At 43.5% G+C, this 25,367-nt stretch overlaps 1 protein-coding gene across 1 annotated transcript in view; it reads left to right on the plus strand.

Moving 5' to 3' along the window:
- The window catches only part of LOC145337415 (NACHT, LRR and PYD domains-containing protein 3-like), a 64,547-nt gene that overhangs the window by 13,416 nt on the left and 25,764 nt on the right, over positions 1-25,367 (plus strand). The window contains exons 3-6 of the mRNA XM_080182189.1: positions 7,459-7,625; positions 16,055-16,226; positions 16,330-16,395; positions 21,580-23,317. Coding sequence (XP_080038315.1) covers positions 7,459-7,625; positions 16,055-16,226; positions 16,330-16,395; positions 21,580-23,317 — 2,143 coding nt within the window. The remainder of the gene's footprint in view (positions 1-7,458; positions 7,626-16,054; positions 16,227-16,329; positions 16,396-21,579; positions 23,318-25,367) is intronic.

Raw genomic sequence — 25,367 nt, forward strand, 5'->3', positions numbered from 1 at the left:
GGGCCGGAAAAATGGCAGGTGGAGTTCAATCCTGATAAGTGTGAGGGGATTCATTTTGGTAGGATAAATTTGAATGTGTTTTACAGGGTCAACAGCACGGTTCAGAGGAATGTGGAGGAACAGAGAGATCTTGGGGTTCATATCCACAGATCTCTGAAGGTTGTCACTCAAGTGGATAGAGCTGTGAAGAAGGCCTGTAGTGTGTTAGCGTTTATTAACAGGGGGTTTGATTTTAAGAGCCGTGGGATTATGCTGCAACTGCACAGAACCTTAGTCAGATCACTTTTGGAATATTGTGTGCAGTCCTGGTCACCTCACTGTAAAAAGACGTGGAAGCATTGGAAAGAGTGCAAAGAAGATTTACCAGGATGGTTTGGAGGGTAGGTATTATGAGGAAAGGTTGAGGGAACAGAGGCTTTTCTCTTTAGAGCGGAGGAGGATGAGAGGCGACGTAATAGAGGTTCATACGATGATGAGGGGGATGGATACAATGGACGTTCAGAGATTATTTTCTCAGGTGGGTGTAGCTGTTACTTGGGGGCATAACTGTAAGGTTCATGGTGGGAGATACAGGAGGGATGTCCGAGGTAGGTTCTTTACTCAGAGAATGGTTGGGGTGTGGAATGGACTGCCTGCTGTGATAGTGGAGTCGGACACTTAAGGAACTTTCAAGTGGTCATTGGATAGGCACATGGAGCACACCAGAATGATAGGGAGTGGGATAGCTTGATCTTGGTTTCGGACAAAGCTCGGCACAACATTGAGGGCCGAAGGGCCTGTACTGTGCTCTACTGTTCTATGTCTATGTTGAATGCTTTCTTCAACCACTCTGTCCATCTGTGACTCCACTTCCAAGGAGCTATGAGCCTGTTCCCCAAGATCTCTTTGTTCTGTAACTCTCACTAACACCCTATCATTAACTGAGTAAGTCCTGCCCTGGTTCAATCTACCAAAATGCACCACTTCGCATTTATCTAAATTAAACTCCATCTGCTGTTCAGCAGTTTGAGATGTGTTCTTCCCAATTCCCCGTAAAACTGAAGCATAATATCCTTTTATCTTCAAGTCCCCTCAAAATAAAGGACGATATTCCATTAACCTTCTTAATTACTTGCTGTACCTGCAAATTATTTTTTTCTGACTCATGCACGAGAACATCCAAATCCAAATGCATCAGAATTCTGCAGCCATTCTCCTGTTTTGTAATTCTGCTTATTTTATTCTCCCTGCCGAAGCAAACAGATTCACATTCTCCCACATAGTCCATCTGTCAGTTTTACTCACCCATGCACAACCTCCTTGTATCGTCTTCACAAGAACTTTTACTGATGTTTGTATCAGCTGTAAATTTAACCTCGATGCTTTCGCTTCTCTCATCTATTTCATTCATAAAAGTTGTAACAAGTTGATGCCGCAGCATAGATGCTCGCAGCATTCCGCTCGTCCCAATCCCACAATTGGATAAAGCATCCATTTGTAAATACTCTGTTTTCTACCAGTCAGCCAATCTTCTATCAGTACTATTATGTTAATCCCTATATCTGTTCTAGGACCCTTGCTGTTTGTCATTTTCATAAATGACCTGGATGAGGAAGTGGAGGGATGGGTTAGTAAGTTTGCTGACGATACGAAGGTTGGTTGTGTTGTGGATAGTCTGGAGGGATGTCAGAAGTTGCAGCGTGACATAGATAGGATGCAAGACTGGGTGGAGAAGTGGCAGATGGACTTCAATGCGGATAAATGTGTAGTGGTCCATTTTGGCAGGACTAACGGGATGCAGGAGTACAATATCAAGGGTAGGAGTCTTAGCTGTGTTGAAGAGCAGAAGGATCTTGGGGTCTGGGTCCATAGGACTCTTAAATCAGCCTCGCAAGTGGAGGATGTGATCACAATGATAGGCCTTCATTAATTGAGGGATTGAGTTTAGGAGTCGGGAGGTAATGCTGCAACTTTATAGGACACTTGTCAGACCCTACTTGGAGTATTGTGCGCAGTTCTGGTCGCCTGACTACAAGAAGGATGTGGAAGCTATTGAAAGGGTGCAGAGGAGATTTACAAGGATGTTGCCTGGATTGGGAGGCATGCCTTATGAAGATAGGTTGAGGGAGCTAGGTCACTTCTCCCTGGAGAGACGGAGGTTGAGAGGCAACCTGATAGAGGTTTATAAAATGTTGAGAGGAATAGATAGGGTGGATTCTCAGAGGCTATTTCCCAGGGCTAAAATGGTGGCTACGAGAGGACACAGATTTAAGGTGCAGGGAAGCAAGTACAGAGGAGATGTCAGGGGAAAGTTTTTCACTCAGAGGGTGGTGAGCGAGTGGAATTGGCTGCTGTCGGTGGTGGTGGAGGCGAACTCGCTGGGGTCTTTTAAAAGACTTCTGGATGAGTAGATGGGATCTAATGGGATTGGAAGTTACAGATAGTTCTATGGCTTGGAAGGTATAGATGTGATCGGCACAACTTGTAGGCCGAAGGGCCTGTTTGTGCTGTAGTGTTCTATGTTCTATATCGTGATCTTTCATTTTCCACAAAGTTTAATGTAACACCCCATCAAATGGCCTCTGGAATCCAATTGCAGCATGTCTACAGGCTCCTCTTTATCCACAGTGTCACTGATCCTTCAAAGAACAGTAAGAAGTCTCACAACACCAGGTTAAAGTCCAACAGATTTATTTGGTAGCAAAAGCCACTAAGTTTCGGAGCACCGCTCCTTCATCAGGCAAGTGGGATTTCAGTTCACAAACAGGGCATATAAAGACACAAACTCAATTTACAAAATAATGGCTGGAATGTGAGTCTCCACAGGCAATCAAGTCTCAAAGCTACGGACAGTGTGAGTGGAGAGAGGGTTAAGCACGGATTAAAGAGATATGTATTGTCTCCAGCCAGGACAGTTAGTGAGATTTTGCAAGCACAGGCAAGTCGTGGGGATTACAGATAGTGTGACATGAACCCAAGATCCCGGCTGAGGCCATCCTTGTGTGCGGAACTTGGCTATCAGTCTCTGCTTAATGGCTCTGCGCTGTCGTGTGTCGTGAAGGCTGCCATGGAGAACGCTTACCCAAAGATCAGAGGCCGAATGCCCGTGACCGCTGAAATGTTCCCCAACAGGAAGAGAACAGTCATACCTGGTGATTGTCCAGTGGTGTTCATTCATCCGTTGTCTGCATGGTCTCCCCAGTGTACCATGCCTCGGGACATCCTTTCCTGCAGAGTATCAGGTAGACAACGTTGGCCGAGTTGCACGTGTATGTACCTTGTACCGGGTGGATGGTGTTCTCACGTGAGATGATCCGGCACGTCTTGCAGAGGTTGCTGTGGCAGGGTTGTGTGATGTTGTAGCCACTGTTCTCCTGAAGGCTGGGTAGTTTGCTGAGGACAATAGTATGTTTGAGGTTCTGCGGTTGTTTGAAGGCAAGAAGTGAGGGTGTGGGGATATGGCTACCTTCAAAGAACACCAGTAAATTAGTTAGGCACGATTTCCCTTTCCATGCTGACTCTCCCAGATTTCCTTGAGTTTCTCTGTGTCCAGGTATAACCTTCTTAATGATTGATTTGAATGTTTTATCTGTGACTGAAGTCAAAGTAACTAGCCTAGAGTATCTTTTTTTAACCTCCATCCCTTATTGAATACACGGGTTAAATTTATCAGGTTTTCAGCCTGATGGAACCGTTTCACAAACTAGGGAATTCTAGAAAATTAACACCAATGCATCCAGTACCTCATTACCCATCTCTTTGTGATCCAAGGATGAATGCCATCTCGATCTGGAGATCTGTCAGCCTCAGCTCTAGCAGTTTGCTCAGTACCAATCCTCCTTCATCAAGTTCCCCTCCTAATCGCTGTCCTACAACTATTACTGAATGCTTCTGTATCCTCTAGAATGTAGACAGCAGCAAATTGTGTTCACTTCATCCGCTAGTTCATTATTATCTACTAGTCTGTCCCCATTGTCACTCTCCACAGGGCCAGCACCAACTGTACTGACTCCCTCTTCCTGTTTGAATACTTGTAAAAACTCCTACTATCAACTTTTACCATTTTTACCTGCTACCTGTTTATTTAAGTGGAGAACACAAGTCTTAGACCCATTCTTCAGCCTCAACCTGGTTCTTGTCAGGCAACATTTTTTGCACTCTTGCTCTTTACTGCAGTGAACAGTGTCATTCCTCCTCACTATATTCTTTTGGAACAAAGTGCCCGACTATTTCTCTCTCTGCCTGATGTTGCAGTGTCTTCAGTTCAGCTTCCAGATCAGTAATCCTGATATGGATTTCCTCCAGCTGCTTGTACTTTCTGCAGATGTATTTGTCAGGAATCACCTTGGTGTCCAAAAGCTCCCACATTTCCACAGCTGCAACATAGCACCAATGTTGATTTGGTATTTATGTTATTTACTTAAATTGATTGCTCATTTAATTAACTTAGAATAATTCCTATATATACCACACCTCTCTCCCATACACTGAAGTCCCACTTGAAGCTAATTTGCTGATCTCGGTCACCGTCTTACTCCGGTGTAGTTATGTATCCCTTACACCCCTTTTACACAATACAAAATGAATATAGATACTGTTACCTGGAAAGAACAGCAACGAGTGAAAAAAACATATTTCAAGAGTGTGAAATGAAACTTGCAAGTGATATTAAATCAACGCAGTCATTTTTTTGTTTGGTTACATTTGGGAACAGACGGTCAGTAATAACGTAGATCCTGTGAAAACTGATAATAGTGATATTGTCAGTGAAAATATGGAAATGAGGATGTATTAAATTTGCATCAGAATTTACAGTAAATTAGAGGACAACATGCCAGACATCGCCAGGAATCTAATGTTGAATCAGAGATAAGGTTCATTCCAGTGTTTTAAACAAAGTCGGTGAGGCATTTTTCTCCAATTCATTATAGAGGTTTGAGCCTTGTTGGTGAAGCCAGTATTTATTACCCATCTTATCTTTCCTTGAAAGGTGGTGATGAGCTGCTGCTGACTTGAACCTCTGCAGTCCATGAGGTGCAGGTAGACCCACAGTATATTAGGAAGGGAGTCCTGGGATTTTGACGGAAGAAGTGGGATATAATTCCAAGACAGGGTAGGGAGGAGGGGAACTTTCATGTGATCATGTTCCCATACCTATGCCACCCTGCTGGGGGTAAAGGTCATGGGCTTGGAAGGTGCTTTAGTGGTTGCCAATCAAACATGTTGTTTTGTCATTAATAATGTTGAGCTTATTGCATGTGAATGGAGCTGGTTTCTTCTGGGCAGGAGATGAATATTCCATCACTTTACTGATTGTGCATTTTAAACAGTGAACAGGCTTTGGGGAATTGGGAAATGAGAAATATCTGCTGCAGAATTCCCAGCCTCTTACCTGCCCTTATAGCCACAGAATTTATATTGTTTGTCAAGTTCAGTTTTGTCTCAATGGTAACCCAGGGAATATGGTCAGTGGAAGATTCAGTGATGGTAATTTTGTTGAATGCCATGGGGAGATGATTAGATTCTCTGTTGGCAGTGCTCGTTGTGTGGCAGTTGTCTGGTGTTAATGCTACCTGCCACATAACTGTCCATGCCTGGATACAGTCTTGTTCCTGTTGTATAGGAACAGATAGTCCAATTGTACAGCACCTCACTCCCCTAGCCACCAATGCATAAGAACATAAGAAATAGGAGCAGGAGTAGGCCATCTAGCCGTTCGAGCCTGCCCCGCCATTCAATAAGATCATGGCTGATCTGAAGTGAATCAGTTCCACTTTCCTGCTTTCTCCCCATAACCCTTAAGACCCTTGTCTATCAAAAACCTATCTACTCGTGACTTAAACATATTCAATGAGGTAGCCTCCACCACTTCAATGGGCAGAGAATTCCAGAGATTCACCATCCTCTGAGAGAAGTTGTTCCTCCTCAACTCTGTTCTAAACTGAACACCCCACCCCCCTCCTTATTTTGAGGCTGTGCCCTCTTGTTCTGGTTTCCTTTTTAAGTGGAAAGTATCTCTCTACCTCTATCCTATCTAGCCCCTTCATATTCTTATATGTCTATATAGATCACCCCTCAGCCTTCTAAACTCCAACGAGTACAGGCCCAATCTACTCAATCTCTCTTCATAAGCGAACCCCCTCATTTCCGATATCAACCTGGTGAACCTTCTCAGTACTCCCACCAAGGCCAAAATATCCTTTTGCAAATACGGGGACGAAAACTACACACAGTACTCCAGTTGCGGCCCCACCAGTGCCCTGTACAGTCGCAGCAAGACATCCCTGCTTTTATATTCTATCCCCCTCGCTATAAAGGCAAACATCCCATTCGCTTTCTTGATCACCTGCAGACTGAGTTTTTGCGATTCGTACACAAGGACCCCCAGGTCCCTCTGCACAGTAGCATGTTGTAATTTTTCACCATTTAAATAATAATCCATTTTAATACTATTTCTTCCAAAGTGGATAACCTCACACTTGCCAACGTTATACTCCATCTGCCAGGCCCTCGCCCACTCACTTAGCCTATCCAAACCTCTCTGCAGACTCTGTGTCCGCCACACAATTTGCTTTTCCACTCATCTTTGTGTCTTCAGCAAACTTTGTTACCCTACACTCAGCCCCCTCCTCCAGATCGTCTGTGTATATGATAAATAGTTGAGGTCCCAGCACCGATCCCTGCGGCACTCCACGAGTCACCAACCACCAACCAGAAAAAACACCCATTTATTCCAACTCTCTGCTTCCTATTAGACAACCAATCCTCTATCCACGCTAACACCTTACCCCCAACTCCATGCACCATAATCTTCTGCAGCAGCGTTTTGTGAGGCACCTTATCAAACGTCTTCTGGAAATCTAAAAACACCACATCCACCTGTTCCCCTCTGTCTACAGCACTAGTCACATACTCATAAAAAATCCAGTGAATTCGTCAAACACGACTTCCCCTTCATGAATCCGTGCTGTGTCTGCTTGATCGAACTATTCCCTTCCAGTGCAATATATCCAATATATGCACAGTGATAGTAATATGCATCATTTACAGGAGGAACTACGGCAACCCACCAAAGCTCCTTCAACATTTCCCAATCCATGATCTCTGTGACCCTTGAGGGTGAAGGGCAGCAGATGTATGGGAACGCCACTATCTGCAAGTTTCCCTCCAATGGCAGTTCAGGAAACAAAACAAATTCAGGCCTTACCAGCAACCCCCACATCCAGTGAACAATTAAACAAAAATGTTGGTTTTATATTTGGAATTGATAGCCTCTTTTAACAACGGATCTTCATGGATTTGGGGCAAAGTTTGTTACGGGGTATGGTCAGATATACTTTCACTGAATGTTTCTGTGTTCCCAGAAGGTGTTTGATAAAACGGTTCACAGGGGGCTTCAGTTGCTTCTTGTAAAGTGAAGTGTAACAACATGGATAGAAACTCATTGACAAGTTTATTTTTCTCCATTTGTGTTCACAGATCCAAACTCCACAATCCCTGAGTTCCTGACAAACTGTGATGAATATCAACTGTTCAAATTGACAAAATTCTACCGGGACAGACTACAGCAGGCGATGGAAGGAGGAGTGGATGGAGTCAGCTTATCGTTAACATACGAGAGGATTTTCACTGGACAAGAACATCGGGTAAGTGGGAGGGACACAGAATGCATTATTTCAATCAGTGCAGAACTTTCAGGATATATTGACAAATGATGGTAAAAGAGCAGGTTCTATCCAGATAATCTTCGAGTATACAAGGAATCATATGCTGCACTGATAATGGAGTTATTGACAAATAATATTCCTGTCTTTAAGTCTACACCAGACCCAGGTATGAGGAGAGGGAAACCTCAGAGGCTGGGAATTTGGGGATCTGGAGACCCTTTTGGATACTCAGCAGCTCGGCTGCGCTCGCCCCGCCCGGGGGCAGCGGCTCGGCCGCGCTCGCCCTGCAGCTTATTGGGAGATTACTGGATATACAAACTGGAAATCTGGTCTCAAAATCCAGAAATTCACTCCCCTGTAAGCATTTTAACTCTTACAACCCCAAATAACTAAGTAGTAGGAAAAATCCTGCCATCTGTTGTAAAGTCATTGACACTCTCCAGAGCCCTTAGCTTTCCAGAAAAAAATTAGCTCCCAACATATTAGCATTTACATACATTGAACTAAACAAACTTTACATGTGAACACTAGGATTACCACAGATAACATTTACTCAGTAAAAGTCACAAAACAAACATATTACTTGTAAAATCTCACATTCAAATGCTTATATCATAAATTGTGAATATGTTTCAATGCATCCCTCTTTGAAACACAAGATCCATACAGACTTTTTCCATTATCTTTATTTGTCAAAATTAAACTTATTTACCTCTTTAGAATTTAAGCAACTTCCCATTTACAAGTTGGTTATTTTGTGCACTCAATTTATTCTATCAATTAAATGTCAGAAACTGTAACACTTAAGCGTAACTAATGGCTTTAACTTGAAAGTTAATCGTGAGAAAATCTGAATGAGCCGAACGCTTCAAGTCTCAGTTATCACCTAGGTTGTGATAAATAACCTTGCTGGTCTTGAAGCTGCTGAGTTTGTTATTCAAGAGCCATCTATTTAAAACAAAAGATAGATTTGGCTTGGAGCCAAATGAATTAATTTGGTCTCAAAAACTCTCACATTAAAAACAAAAAGTAAATTTTACAACTTCCAATGTATATAATTTTGAATTGCCAAATTAGGAACAGAAGATGGTGAAATCTCTGCCAATTAAAAATACATAAGAAATAAAACACATTCCGATGTGGTGATGTCACAATTTCTTCAAGACAAAGGAAAGAGCACATGGTTCCCTCCAAGGTTTAAATCCTTTCTTAACAAAATTCAAACTCAGGATTATTCAAAATTCAAATTGGTTATTTCAAACTTAAATTTATGTTCTTTGATTTTGAAATTTCAATTTACTTTCTAAAAACTGTGTTCAAAGTAACATCCCACATATATACATATCGTTATGTATTTATATTCTATACCCTTTAAGCACAATCGTGGCCATTGATTATACTCAAAAGGCCACGAATATTCCAGAAATTTATTTCAATTTAATCCAACCCAATTTCCAATTTGTATTTAAACTCTATCAAACCCACTGTTGTAAAATCACAATTAGGGAGAACATTAAAACATTAAACAAACAACAAAACAAAAGCATCAAAACAACCACTTTACCAAACACAGACACACGCACGGAAGCTTCCAACATGCATTCCACATTATCTTTCATTCAAATTCAACATTTTAAATTAGGATGAAAATAAAACATTGAAAGAAAATAAAGAAAATAGATTAAGACAGTCATCTTCATTCTTCTTTCTTCCAAACTGTAATTAAACTCAAAAAACAGAAGTAAATTCAAGAAATCTCGCACTTAAATTTTAACGGTTGTAACACTTACTCAGCCCCTTTGAAGTTAAATCAAAGTGTAAAGCATTGCATTTATTGCCAAACTAAATACTCCACAAAACAACAGACTTTTCACAAAACCTGCTCTTAGCAACAACAATCACTTACATTTGACAAGCAACCAGACCACATAAACACACTGAACTACCAAACTACTCAAATTATTAGCTTAACCTTAGATTTTCCCCAATCAATTTCCCATCTTGCCAATCAATTTATAACATTTCCCTCGTCAGCTTCGCGAACATAATTCCTTTCTCTCAAAATTCTGTTACCCACACTGCACACTCCCTGCTCAAAATAAAGGACCACTTGGGATTCTTTGTGATGTTAGTGAGGTGTAAGCTCCTTACCCCACATGGTCTGTTTTAATGGGGTTCATAGGCATAACATTTTCTAATAACGCAAGACTATCCATTGATGGGGATGGTTAAGTCTGCATTCAGAACTATATACAGTGCTGAGATTCTTTAAAACATTCATTCCCTCCCAGTCAACAACATCTCCTGGTAATTTCATGCCTTCCTTGCAACTAATAGTCACAGAATTCATCAGACCAGGGGCAAATTCTAAACTTGCTGTGGGATCAAGTGCCTCTGGAAAAAGTGGGGGGTCCCCAGTCAATGCCACAACCCAATCCATAAACACCATCTCCCTCACACAACTGTCCCAAACACAGACTACATCCTTATCTGCATTGACAACTGAGACTTTAATTCATTAATCTCCTGCTGGATCTTGGAGTAATCAGAACTTGGATTCTTTCCACTAACTTGATATACTTTAAACTGACTCAGACAATATATTTACCTCTGTTTTGTTCCTGCTTGTCTAATTTTAATGATGTGGAGATGCCAGCATTGGACTGGGGTAAACACAGTAAAAAGTCTGACAACACCAGGTTTAAGTCCAATCGATTTATTTGATAGTAAACTCACTAGCTTTCGAGGTTTCCCTCTTCTTCAGGTAAATGGAGAGTTCTGGCCTCAGACAGAGATTCGCATTCTAATCAGTAATCTGTAAACTGTCTGTCCTTTATATGCTCTGTCTGAGGCCAGAACTCTCCATTCACCTGAAGAAGAGGGAAACCTCAAAAGCTAGTGAGTTTACTATCAAATAAATCGACTGGACTTAAACCTGGTGTTGTCAGACTTTTTACTGTATCTAATTCTCCGCAAAAGTACTTATTTTCTTCTCTTAACTTCTCAATTAACTCAATTTCTGACTCCTCTTTCAACTTAATTTTCTGACTTCTCACTCTGTAACGCTCCTAAACTCATAATCACAAAAACTTTACTCAGTTTCAACAAACATTTTCCTTTATCTCTGTTTTTCTCATTAAAACATCTGACTCATGGATCCCAGATCCAAAAACTCACTGTGGTATTCCACCCATTTCTCTAGGCATAGTCCCAGGAGAACAAGAAGTGACTAAAGGGTGTAGTGCCTGCTAATTTACCAATCGGTCCCTCTAAGTCAGTTGGTGTCATGGGTATGAACACTCCTCTCTACTCCAGAGTTAGGTTTGAACCCTGCCTCATGGTTGACAATAGAGTACACTCTTCCCCTTGACTGGCCTTACTTCAAAATCCACCCTAGGGATCTCAGTCCCATCTCAGTATTGGCACAAGATTCTGCCCATAGGGGCCACTTTTTCTTCTTAATATATTCCCTAATTCATTTTTCCCCATATGGGACACTTCTCAGTCTCTGTACTATTTCCTGCCATTCTATATTTAACATAAGAACATAAGAAATAGGAGCAGGAGTAGGCCATCTAGCCCCTCGAGCCTGCCCCGCCATTCAATAAGATCATGGCTGATCTGTCGTGGCTCAGTTCCACAGTCCCGCCCTCTCCCCATAACCCTGAATCCCCTCACCTATCAAAAACCTATCAACCCGCGTCTTAAAAATATTTAGCGAGGCAGCCTCCACCACCTCAACGGGCAGAGAATTCCAGAGATTCACCACCCTTTGAGTGAAGAAGTTCCTCCTCAACTCCGTTCTAAACCACCCCCCCTTTATCTTGAGGCTGTGCCCCCTAGTCCTACTGTCCTTTCTGAGCGGGAAGAGTCTCTCCACCTCTATCCTATCCATCCCATTCATTATCTTATATGTCTCAATGAGATCTCCCCTCATTCTTCTAAACTCTAACGAGTACAAGCCTAGTTTATTCAGCCTCTCCTCATAGCTCAACCCCCTCAACTCCGGTATCAGCCTAGTAAACCTCCTCTGCACTCCCTCCAAGGCCAAAATATCCTTGCGTCAGTGCGGCGTCTAAAACTGCACACAGTACTCCAGCTGCGGCCTCACCAAAGCCCTATACAGCTGCAGCAAGACCTCCCTACTTTTATATTCAATCCCCCTTGCTATGAAGGCCAGCATCCCATTCGCCTTCCTGACCACCTGCTGCACCTGCAAGCTGGGTTTTTGCGACTCATGCACAAGGACCCCGAGGTCCCTCTGCACTGTCGCCTGCTGCAGTTTTTTGCCACGTAAGTAATAGTCCTTCCTACCATTATTGAGACGTATAAGATGATGAATGGGATGGATAGGATAGAGGTGGAAAGACTCTTCCCGCTCAAAAAAGACAGCAGGACTAGGTGGCACAGCCTCAAGATAAAAGGGGGGCGGTTTAGAACGGAGTTGAGGAGGAACTTCTTCACTCAAAGGGTGGTGAATCTCTGGAATTCTCTGCCCGTTGAAGTGGTGGAGGCTGCCTCGCTAAATATTTTTAAGACGCGGGTTGATGGGTTTTTGATAAGAGAGGGGATTAAGGGTTATGGGGAGAGGGCAGGAAAGTGGAACTGAGCAGCGACAGATCAGCCATGATCTTATTGAATGGCGGGGCAGGCTGAAAGGGCTAGATGGCCTACTCCTGCTCCTATTTCTTATGTTCTTATGTTCTTATATTATTCCTACCAAAGTGGACCACCTCGCACTTGCCAACATTAAATTCCATTTGCCAGTTCCTGGCCCATTCGCCCAGCCTATCTAGATCCTTCTGCAGACTCTCCACACCCTCCGCGCGATTTGCCGTTCCACCAATCTTGGTGTCATCAGCAAATTTCGACACCATACACTCGGTTCCCTCCTTCAGATCATTTGTATAAATGGTAAATAGCTGAGGCCCCAGCACCGACCCCTGGGGCACTCCACTAGACACCAACCGCCAATCCGAATAGCACCCATTAACCCCCACTCTTTGCCTCCTATTTGACAACCAATCCTCTATCCACACTAACACCCTACCCCCAACTCCATGCCCCCTTACCTTCTGCAATAACCTCTTGTGAGGTACCTTGTCAAACGCCTTCTGAAAATCCAGAAAGACCACATCCACCAGCTCTCCTCTATCCACCGCCCTAGACACATCCTCATAGAACTCCAATAAATTTGTCAGACACGACTTCCCCTTAACAAAACCGTGCTGCGTCTGCTCTATCAAGCAATTCCTCTCAAGATGCCTCGCTATTTCCTCCTTGATGATGGATTCTAACATTTTACCTACAACAGACGTTAAACTAACCGGCCTCTCATTCCCTGCCTTTTGCCTGCCACCCTTCTTAAACAACGGTGTAATATTAGCCGTTTTCCAATCTTCCGGCACTTCCCCGGAATCCAGCGACATTTGGAAAATAACCACCAAGGCATCCACTATCACCTCCGCCATTTCTTTCAGAACCCTCGGATGCATTCCATCCGGTCCTGGGGACTTGTCTGCAATCAGTCCCTCCAGTCTGTCGAGCACCGCCTCTCTAGTAACAATAATGTCATTGAGACCCTCCAGTCCTACCACCTTTCCATCACTAATACCCGGCAAATTATTCACGTCCCCCTCCGTGAAGACCGAAACAAAAAAGTTATTCAAGGCCTCAGCCATTTCCCCATCCCCTACCACTAGGTCCCCTTTCTCATCCTCTAAAGGACCAACGTTCACCCTAGCCAGCCTCTTCCTTTTTATATATTTATAAAAACTCTTGCTATCCTTTTTTATATTAAGCGCTAGCCCAGCTTCATAGTCCACATTAGCCTCTCCAGATAAAGAAGGCACGGACTCGCAGATGAAAGCTGAGGAAGTGGGTGTCCAGGCTACAACAAAACCAAAGGAGGAAACCACATGAGTGAACCTACATTGCTCCCTGGAAACAGAGGACCCTATTCACTTCACTGCCTGACCCAGGCCCACCTTCAATACACCACAGACCAAACACTAAGTGATAGGAAGTATCTCCTCACGGTGGGAGTGTTGGGGGAGAAACAGACTCAAGGTGGGGGGAGGGGTGGGCTGAGTGTTATGGAGGACACGGGGGATTTTTGCTAAATTTGTCCATGGGCTTTGTGGAGTACAAAGTCACTTATTAAGCAAAAGGAGACTTGCCCAATGGGAAGATAGCAATGGGAGTTTAAAACCTTTTGCTTTAAGCCTCACTGTTGTTGTAGGTCCCAAGTTTACAGACGTGTTTACTGTAACGGATGCAACTCATCTTGTTAGTTCCACTAAAGGGTTTCAGGAGAGAGGAATTTGTCTCTTTCTGAATTACTACAGAGAGCATTGCAGGAACAGCAGCAAGGATAGATAAAAACAATGTGCCAATCTGATGAATCTACAACCCCTCACCCTACTATAGATAGGCAAGTTGAGCCACAACTGACACAGCATAAAGCTTTTCTACCCTGCCATACCAAGGCATATGATGTTGGACAATTAAACAGCAAACGTGTGGAGGGGATTTCTCAAAGTTTCACATCCAGCTCATGAGTGCAAAAGACCAGGCTGAAGCATTCACAATAATATTCAGTCAGACATGTTACTGAGTTATTCATTTCAGCCTCTTCATGGGATCCCCGTCATCACAGAAAAACATATTCAATTCCCTCCACATGATCTAAAGCGGCTGACAGAGACCTGGACAGATTATCTGTGACTTCAGTGTTTAGAATCAAGCTGAACTCCCATTTCCTGTATAATTATCAGTGCAGAAATATCCTTATTCCCTGAATGTAACACTACACATTTCTACTCCCACCTCAGCACAGCTCCTGCTGAATCTGAATCTATATTTGTGTTACCCCCTGATTCATCTGTTCCAATGTTCTCCTGTTGGGCCTCCCACATTGTCCTTTATCTTCAGCTCCTCAGATTCTGCTGCCTTTACTGTGTTCCCCGTCAGACTGCAGATATCACTTTGTGCTCACGATGGCACCCAGTCCTCAGGTGTCTTCGATTTAAAATTCCCATTCTTCTAGTTTACGAGCCAATGAGTTTGAACCATTCCTGTAAACTTCAGTCTGAAATTCTCTATTAAATGACCCTGACATCTTGCCCAGCCCCCCCTTCACACCCCACTTGTAATTGTGTTACTATCTCTCAAATCCTATCTAACTCCCCTCTCCTCTTTACCGAGATTTCATACCAGTAATTTGTAAATGAAAAGTGTTTTGTTCCTGGAATTTGAGTTACTGAGTGGTAAAGATTACATTAGATTTTTCACCATTGTCAATGGCTCATTATCCTGACCTAAATTAGCAGTCGGTATTTGAATTAGTCAGTCAAATTTCATTTTAACATTGCTTCCATTTCAATAACTGAAGGATAACTCATTATTTCCCTCCGTCTGAGTTCTGATTTGCTGCTGTTTAGTTTACTTACACATGGGGAACAGGAATCCCTACAGTCCATAAGGAGGCCCATCATTCTGCACCAACTCTTTGAAAGAGCAGCTTACCCAGGCCCATCTTTAGACAATGGAAACAGGAGCACCTGCAGGAAACCCAGACTTACCAAGACACCATCCACCTCTCCGTTCCTACCACCGTTTCAGGAAGAGCGTTTCAAAGACGCACCACCCTTTCAGAGAGAAAAAAAAACATAGCCACATCTCATCAGGGTTTCCTGGAAAATCAGAGCGTGATTTAAGTGTGTGAAAAACGTGGATCATGTTGTCAATCAGTAATCGAATGTCATAGAAACCCGACAGGCCAGATGGCCTCTTTCTGCACTATCAATTCCGCACTGACCACAATCCCACCCAGGCCCTATCCCCTTATCACTATGTATGTACCCGCTAATCCCTCTAACCTGCACATCTCAGCACACTAAGGGGCAATTTTAGCATGGCCAATCAACCTATCCTGACATCTTTGTGGGAGGAAACTGGAGCACCCGGAGGAAACCCACGCAGACAGAGGAGAATGTGCAAACTCCACACTGACAGTGACCCGAGCCGGGAATCAAACCCAGGTCCCTGGAGCTGTGAAGCAGCAGTGCTAACAACTGTGCTACCGTGCCACCCCATCGCGTTGGACACTGAGGGACGGACAACTATCACATGAACATATTACAGATTCTCAGTGATTCCACACGAGCTGAAATGTGTTTTTGATTTCTAGTTCAGTTGATTCACATTTGTTTATTGTTAATGATTGGAATGAGATTTTAAGAGAATTTTCAGCCCGTGTTTATTATGGATCAGGACCTGGCCCAGTGACTGATTTCTGAGCTGAAAACAACTGGGAAATCCCATCACTGAGCAGATCCTTTCCTTCTAATTCTCAGTGTTTATCTTTCATTCTGTGTCTCATTATTCTTCATTATTATTCTTCATAGAAAGTCACTGATCTCGTGGAGAAGGGAAACCGGGCAGACAGTTCCAAACTTCTCCTCAGTCTGGTGATGGAAAAAGGATCTCGGGCTCGAAGGGTGATGTGGGAATCCTTTGTGAGAATGCGTCACGGAGTCCCAAAGCTGGATAAAATACTGAAAGAAATACAGGAGCTTGGTACGGTAAAATCACAGTGAATTCAATTTCCCATTTAAACACTGTCGATATCACTGTAATATTACACAGAGCTGTTTTCATGGAAGTTCATTTATTTAAACAGGTGCTGATTCGTTTGATTATATGGACATCGCACATGGTTTATCTGAATTACCCAGTAACCTGAAAGGTAAGAGAGGAAATGGAGATTATAAACTATTTCACTTCTGAGAATCTGAATGATTGGAGCTTTTTTTAAAGAAATTGTGAAAATCTGGGATAGTGAAAATTAAAGACTGGAAATTGGGTAGAGCATGATTCGGTTTTGTCATTAATACTCAACCATACACTGCTTCAAATTACAATTTGTTTGACCTGTTGTGTTTTTTTTCAAACATGTGTGACCATTGCATCTTTTCATTTAACCCAGCTGTTAATTGCTACTAATTCTGAAGTCTTGTACACACCTGGCTGAAACCCAGTACTGTGTGAATCTCAGTACAGAGCTCCTGTGTGCCTGGGTTTTCTGACTAACAGAAAGCAAAGGAGGGTGGGGGGGGTAAATGGGTGTTTTTCTTAATGGCGATCAGTGACTAGTGGTGTGCCTCAGGGATCAGTGTTGGAACTGTAATTGCTTACAATTTACATGGATGATTTGGAGTTGGGGACCAAGTGCAGTGTGCCAAAATTCGCAGATGACACTAAGATGAGTGGCAAAGTGTGCAGAGGACACTGAAAGTCTACAAAGAGATACAGATAATGTAAGTGACTGGGCGAGGGTCTGGCAGATGGAGTACAATGTCAGTAAATGTGAGGTTATCCATTTTGGTAGGATTAACAGCAAAGTGGGCTATTATTTAAATGGTAAACAATTGCAGCTTGCTGCTGGGCAGAGGGACCTGAGTGTCCTTGTGCAAGAATTACAAGTTTGTTTGTTTGCAGGTGCAGCAGGGAATTAAGAAGGCAAATGAAAGATAGACGGATGGAGTTGAAAAACAGCGAGGTTATGTTGCAGCTGTATGGGATGCTGGTGAGGCCACACCTGGAGTACTGTGTACAGTTTTGGTCTCCTTACTTGAGAAAGGATATACTGGCACTAGAGGGGGTGCAGAGGAGATTCACTAGGTTGATTCCGGAGTTGAGAGGGTTGGCTTTAGAGGAGAGACTGAGTAGACCGTGAAGATACTCCTTGGAATTCAGAAGAATGAGGGGAGACCTTTTAGAAACATATAAGATTATGAAGGGAATTGATAAGATAGAAGCAGGGAAGTTGTTTTCACTGGCAGGTGAAACTAGAACTAGGGGGCATGGCCTCAAAATAAGAGGGAGCAGATTTAGGACTGAGTTGAGGAGGAACCTCTTCACACAAAGGATTGTGAATCTGTGGAATATCGCTAGTCCCAGACTCCCATTCAGAAAAGCACCCCTCTACTGCTATCCCGTCTTCTATGGCCAAGCCAGTTCTCTATCCATCTAGCCAGCTCTCCTCTGACCTTAAACCCATCATTGTCTCTGGATCAAAATCCTGGAACTCTCTCTGTATCAGTATTGTGGGTGTAACTACACCATGTGGACTGCAGCGGGTCCAGAAGGCAGCTGACGAGCACCTTTTCACGGGAATTAGGGATGGACAATAAATGCTGGCTGAATGGAATGACTCAGGAAACCAGATCGGAAAGGAACATACTTCATTACAGAATGCAAAGCAGAACAACTGCCCGATGTGTATATACACATTAGTCCATGGCAATCAACCTAACCTGCATATCTTTGGACTGTGGGAGGAAACCAAAGTATCCGGAGGAAACCCACGTAGATACGGGGAGAACGTGCAGTCTCCACAAAGAGTCACCCGAACACTGGAATTGAACCCGGGTCCCCGGCACTTTGCTGCCCCCTGTAACTCCAAGCTCACCCCCCCCTCCTCTCACTCTGTCTCTATTATTCCTGATAAATGATGCCCCTATTCAACACTGCATCAACAACTACATTTGAGGCACATTTATCTTAATCTTTATCTTAAACCTGTTTGTCCATGTGTTTTCTCACTGCACTCAGTCAGATGCATATTTTTTCATACAATTGTTTTCTACAATGTTAATCACCCTATTAATATTTCCATTGGCAAATTTACTGTAAACCTCATAGTGCTGCTTCGAGCTTGTTCAATCTTGTTCACCTCATGAACGGGACTGGTAAGAGTAATGTGTGTCGGACTAATTCTCAGGGAAGGCCATTCCAAATCCAGACTTTCTCATTTCCACTGAAACAATAACACTGTCTCACAGTGACCTTGTGTGAGGAATCTTATCAGTCCAGAATGACAATGGCCACCGGATTCCCAAATCCACTGGTAGACTCAATTTCACAGTAAACTCCAGCACAATCTATTTATTGTAGAATGTGTATTGTGAATATCTCCCTTTTCCCAGTGATCAAAAATAATATCTTATATTTTCCCTTGCATCATCCACCAGACAATATACATCAGACTGATAAGTGTGTGAGTTGCTGGCTCTGATTTACCCCACATTGGGCTAAACGCTTGGGTGGGCCAGGAAGGAATACTGAACTTTACCATTTCATGCAACAGAATTTAACGTCAGAAAAATATTTGATAAATAACAAATAAAGAACAATACAGCACAGGAACAGGCCCTTCGGCCCTCCAAGTCTGCACAGATCATGTGTTCCTAACTAGACCATTTCTTTGCATCCCCCTATTCCCAGTCTGCTCATGTGGCTATCTAGATAAGTCTTAAATGATCCAAACAAGTCTGCCTCACCCACCTTGCTTGGTGGTGCATTCCAGACCCCCACCATCCTCTGTGTAAAATACATCCCACCCATATCTGTATTGAACCTCACCCCCCACCCCCCCTTACCTTGAACTTGTGACCTCTTGTGTTTGTCATTTCCAACCTGGGTAAAAGCTTCCAACTGTTCACCCTATGTTTGCCCTTCATAATTTTATAAACTTCTATTAGATCACCCCTTAACCTCTGTCTTTCCAACCATAGTTTACTCAATATCACCTCATAGCTGTGACCCTCCATAGCAGGCAACATCCTGGTAAACCTTTTCTGCACTCTCTCCACAGACTCCACGTCCTTCTGCTGGTGTGGGGACCAGAATTGTCAATATTCTAAATGTGGCCTAACCTATATAGCTGCAACATCATATTTTTTTTACTCTATGCCCTGTCCAATAAAGGCAAGCATGCTTTATGCCTTCTTTGCCATTTTTCCACCTGTGTTGCCACCTTTAAGGATCTGTGAACTTGCACACCCAGATCCCTCTGTGTGTCTATACTCCTGATGGTTCTGCCATTTATTGTGTAGCTCCCTCCTGCACTCGATCTACCAAAATGCATCACTTGACATTTATCTGGATTAAATCCCATCTCTGCCCAATTTTCCAGCCTATCTATATCCTGCTGTATTCTCTGACCAGAATGGTAGGGAGTGGGATAGCTTGATGTTGGGTTCGGACATAGCTTGGCACAACATGAAGGGCCTGTACTGTGCTGTACTGTTCTATGTTTGAATGTTCATCACTATCCACAACTCCAGCAATCTTTGTGTCGTCGCAAACTTACTAATCAGACCAGCTACATCATCTTCCACATCATTTATATGGTCTCAGTACAGAGCCCTGCGGAACACCACTAGTCTCCAACCTCCAATCAGAAAAAGACCCCTCCACTGTTACCCTCTGTCTTCTATGGCCAAGTCAGTTCTGTATCCATCTAGCTAGTTCACCTTTGATCCCGTGAGATTTAATCTTTTGCACCAGCCTGCCATGAGGGACCTTATCAAATGCTTTACTAAAATGCATTTAAACGACATCCACGGCCCTTCCTTCCTCAATCACTTTTGTCACCTCCTTTTCTAAGACTAACTGCTGATGTTCACACAACTGAACATTGATCTGAAGCAGTAATCTGAGGGAAAAAAGAATATCTGAGCTTGATGCAAAACTAGCGATTGTTTATAAATGGCAGTGAAAGTTGAAGTTTACACACAGTAACAGTGAGACTCCTGAACAGTTACAGTCTCTCCCGCTCCCACACAGTCTCTAATATCCCACTTACCATTCCTGCAGCAGATTGGGAGCTCTGACTAGTTCACAAACTATGTTGACTGCTATATAATCAAGATCTACCAATGAGATGTCTATAATAAGGGCAGGGAGGAAAGTATTAACCATCAGAGTTAAAACATCACCTTTGTAAAATCAATGCGGGTGATTCTCCCAGCTCGCTGTGCTGTTTTTATAGTGCAGGAGACCGGTGCAGAGCCGTTTCACAGGCTCCCCGCTGGGGGCCATCGCCTGCATGTGTCTCCCGCAGCTGGATTTCAGGCACCGTCAGCTCTGTGCCAGAGAGATCGGCGTGGAGCTGTATAAATTATTACAATGAGCATTTGAATCTGCTTAAAAGTCATTAGAGGGCCCAGCACTGAAATTTCCAGGCCCTCTAGCCTCTCGCCCTGCCACCCCCTCACATCAAAAGGGGTTTTGTAGAACTTCCCATTTGCAGGGAGCTGGAGACCAGACCCCACTGGAGTGAAGGGGATGACATTGAGGTCTCCAGGAGGTTGGAGGTGGATGGGGTACCCTGGGCATTGCCAGCCTGGGCCCCCGGCACTGCCAAAGGGGCAAAATGCTAATGTCCAGGACACCTTGGCACTGCCTAGTGGGTATTGAAGAGTGCCAAGGGTTCGGGGCCTAATGAGGATCGGGCCTGTGGGAGTGAGGGTGGGGAGTCCCGCTTTAACTCTGCATTCAGGCTGAGTGATGGAGGGAGGGAGGACAGCGACTGGGGCTGGCCATCAGGGTGGGGAGGGGGGATCAGCCTTCTGGGGGGTGTCAAGTTTACAGCGGGGTAAGTCTGCTGGGGTGGCGGGGGGTGGGGAGGGTGTCAGGACGTGTCGGAGGAGGAGAAATGTTGGCCGCCGCCATGGTGGGGCCACTACCCATGCGCCGATCTCTGCGCTGACAGATCATCGCACGCACAGTGGCCACTCAGCGCGATGCTGCCGGTCTCTCCAACCGGAATAAGCTCCGTCCACTCTGCTGTGCACAGATTGTGGGAGATTCATTCTGAAACTCCCGCTGAAAAGTCCAGCATGATTTACTCCAGTTTTTATACACATTCGACATTTAGATGTTCGCCCCCAACATGTTATAGAAATATTGGAATTAAGTGATGATCTGAAACTTTAAATGGAAATTAATCATTGTCAAATGAGGTTTCCAATAACTCAATTTTATATCCTACTCAAACCTTGACTGACAGTGTAAAATGAATCCCTCAAATCAGCAAAGACAGTGTCTTAATGTAACTAACATTTTATCTCTGTTCTGATTGAAGATCTCCAACAGAAACACAAGGAGACACTCCGGGTACAAACTGAAACACTGAGAGTGAACACTATCCTCATAAAGGAGAAGGTTAAGATTTTCCAGCTGGTTGATCGATATATTGAGCTAACGGTTATTTCCGCTGTTCGAGATCGGAGACTTGTCGAACATGAACTGCTGGCAAGAGGCCGAGACCATGAAGAATGGAGAGAGAAACATCTCCGGAGAGAACTGGAAAAAATCCGAACTGATCAATTGTTTCAGAGCAGCTTTTCCCTGAGAAAATCCAAATGTGGGAATTCAGCAGCAGTGAGCGGAGTCCCGGGAATTGGAAAAACAACAATGGTACAAAAGATTGTTTATGACTGGGCCACTGGGGAAATATACCCGCACTTTCAATTTGTCTTCAGTTTTAAATTCCGGGATTTGAACACTATTAACTATAGAATAAACCTGAGGAATCTGATATTGGATCAGTATCCTTACTTTGGGAATATCCTGGGAGAGCTCTGGAAGAACCCAGAGGGATTGCTGTTTATATTCGATGGTTTGGATGAATTCAAGGACACGATTGATTTTGCTGACAATCGGAGAAATACAGAACCTCAGTTCATGTGCACAGATCCTGAATGCTGGTGTGAAGTGTCTGACATTGTGTACAGTTTAATACAGCACAAGCTGCTCCCAGGATGTTCAGTGCTAGTGACCAGCCGCCCCACTGCATTACAGTTATTAGAAAAGGCTGAGATCAGTGTCTGGGCTGAAATCCTGGGATTTGTTGGTGATGAACGGAAGGAATATTTCAACAAGTTTTTTGAAGACCAGACGGTGGCAGCAGCTGTTTTCAAACACGTGAAAGAGAACGAGATCCTGTACACCATGTGTTACAACCCTTCCTACTGCTGGATCCTCGCTCTGTCACTGGGTCCCTTCTTTACACAAAGAGACAGGAAACAGCAGCAAGTTCCCAAGACCATCACCCAACTATATTCCTACTATATTTACAACACTCTGAAAAACCATGGCCGAGAGATTGAAAACCCCCGTGATGTGTTACTGAAGCTTGGTGAGATGGCCTACACAGGAGTCTCCAAGAAGAAGATTGTGTTTGGAAATGGAGATTTGATTGAGTACGATCTACAACCTTCCCAGTTCCTGTCTGGGTTCCTGATGGAACTTTTGGAGAGAGATGATTCTGCTCAGAGTGTGGTTTATACATTCCCACATCTCACCATCCAAGAGTTTGTATCTGCACTCACACAATTCCTGACTCCAGATCCCGGGGAGATCGGGAAACTCCTCAGTGAAGCCCACAGAGAGAAAGATGGGCGATTTGAGATATTTCTCCGTTTTGTTGCTGGTCTGTCCTCCCCACAGTCAGCTCGACCCCTGGAGGAGTTTCTGGGTCCATTTCTTCATCAAGCAACCTGCCGAGTGATTGACTGGGTGAAGGAGAAGGTTGAAGGGCAGATTGGAGACACAGAGACTGAAACTGGGAAAAGGAAGCTCCTGAACACATTCCACTACCTGTTTGAGTCTCAGAATAAAGCACTGGCTGAGAACACAGTGGGATCTGTGAAAACACTTTCATTTAGTGGATTGCGACTGACCCCGATTGACTGTACAGTCCTGTCTCATGTCATTGGACTCTGTGGTACAATAAAACACCTCGATCTGGAGGAATGCTACATTCAGTGTGAAGGGCTCCAGCGGCTGGGACCCGTTCTGCACAAGTGTCAGGAGTTGAGGTAACTGTTTGATTCATCTCGTCCCTGATATTTTCATTGAGAAACCATTTCCTTTGTTCTAATAAAACAGAGACATGTTCAGTTGAGGAAGTCGAGAGGGAAACAATGTCCAATGGTCACAGAGAAAGTGTGGGAGAATGGTGCAGAGTAATAATGCTCATTTCAGAGCAGCTGCAGACATGATGGGCCGATTGGCCTCATTCTGAACCTGTAATAAATCTATGATTCTCTGATAAAACTACATCATTTCAAGAAGGCAGATTCTCGTGGGTAAATGGGCATGGGCAGTAAATGTTGGCAACACCAGCGATGATCACATTCCTTGAGTGAATGAAAGCATTATTGGGATACATTTTAAATAATTAGAGGTGTAAAGGCCTCCCTACAAAATTTAAAAATAAATATTTCACTCTCCCAACAAAAACCATCTGATTATGTACGATGCTAGAAAAAAAATTGTTTCTGTGTTCAGTACAGATTACAGTTTGTAGCTAATTATTATCAGGATTATTTTCCTATACGCTGCCTCTCTTATGTATTATAGTTGGTGTGTGTTATATCGGACAGTGTCCCTTTATAATTCATGTGATCACCGGTGACATCAGTCAGGGCTGAAGTGGAAGTTCAGTCTTGTATTAAACTTTACAGTGGGCAGTTATGTAAAATAAACCTCCCTGTTAGGTTACAGCAGCCCACCAGTTTTCTCTCTCACTGCAGCCTCATAAAACCTGAACCACTGTGTTTAAAAAAAAAGTTTTTTTCACACTGTATTTGTATCTTTTGCAAATCAATTTAAATCATGTTGATCCTTGTCCAAACAGCAAATTTTGATTTGCTACCTGCTCTGTCCAGCACCATCACTATTTTGAATATTTCAAATCTCCTCTTAGCATTCTTCCAAGGAGAACAACCTCTCCAATCGATCCTCGTGACTTAAGTTTCACATCCTTGTAGCCAATCTTGTAAACATCTTCAGCACTCTCTCCAATGTGTTCTAAGCCTTCCTAAAGTATGACACGGTGCAGTGAGATCTTTTTTCAGATTTGGCACAGCCTCCTTGCTCTTGTATTCTATGCCCCTATTGACAATGTTATGATCCCAGCTGATGCCTGGACAGTCAGGTCTAAGAGCAGAACACCGGCTTAGTAAATCGTGACTTTTATTTATTATTTAGAAATGTAGATGAACAGAATAACAAGGCAGTCGATTAACTTTTAACAAAAGACTAAAACCTTTGTTAAGAAAAAACTACAATGCCCCACTACTTCACCCATCTAACTTCACAGGTGTCTGCAGATCTGTAGGGATGACACGAGTTACAGAATAGATCTTATGCTTTAATGTTCTCAGCAAGTACACAGTCAGTGTAAACCAACAAGCCACCCATGGTCAGCTACCCCATCTCTGAAACCAAGTGACAGATGCCGCCCAAAGTAACTGCAGTGGATTCCTCATCAAATCCCCCCAAATGTTTGTAACAATGTGAGAAAACTCGTCTCACTGGGACTCTTCCTTCTGCTCCAGAAACTCCACTCCAGGGGAAAAACAGCCTTTGGAATCCTTTCCCAAACAACACTTTCTCTCAGATGCCTTCACCAAGGATCCCCCTCCAATATTTCAATGTTTCCTTTCAGTATTCCTCCATACTCAGCCAGGCCAACAGTATACAGCTCCTCTTGACTGTATGAAGGTGTCACCAACTTTAGGATGATATCAGATGTCTGGATTCTCGTGAGCAAACTTTACCATGTCCGCATTTAGCAGCTCTGTAACTGGGAGCCTCTCTCTGCTCCTCTCTTTAACTTCAGGAGCAGTAGCTTGTTCAGGTTCAGGTTTTATTGTCACTTTGATTTCTATCTTCCTGACACTCCTCTTTCCCTTCTTGGTTTCTGACGGTGATTTATCTTTTGGGTTCTGCTTTCTGAATCCCTGCATTGCCCTGCCTCTACTGGCAGCCTCTGTGAACACCGTCTTGCTTCTTGGGTTAACTGGTTACAACTGAAACTCAGTGTTTCTATCATTCATTGTGGGCCTCTGAATATAAGCAACC

This window comes from Carcharhinus amblyrhynchos, unplaced genomic scaffold (assembly GCF_965287045.1).
Source record: "Carcharhinus amblyrhynchos unplaced genomic scaffold, sCarAmb.v2.hapA scaffold_48, whole genome shotgun sequence".
Classification (NCBI taxonomy): Eukaryota; Metazoa; Chordata; class Chondrichthyes; order Carcharhiniformes; family Carcharhinidae; genus Carcharhinus; species Carcharhinus amblyrhynchos.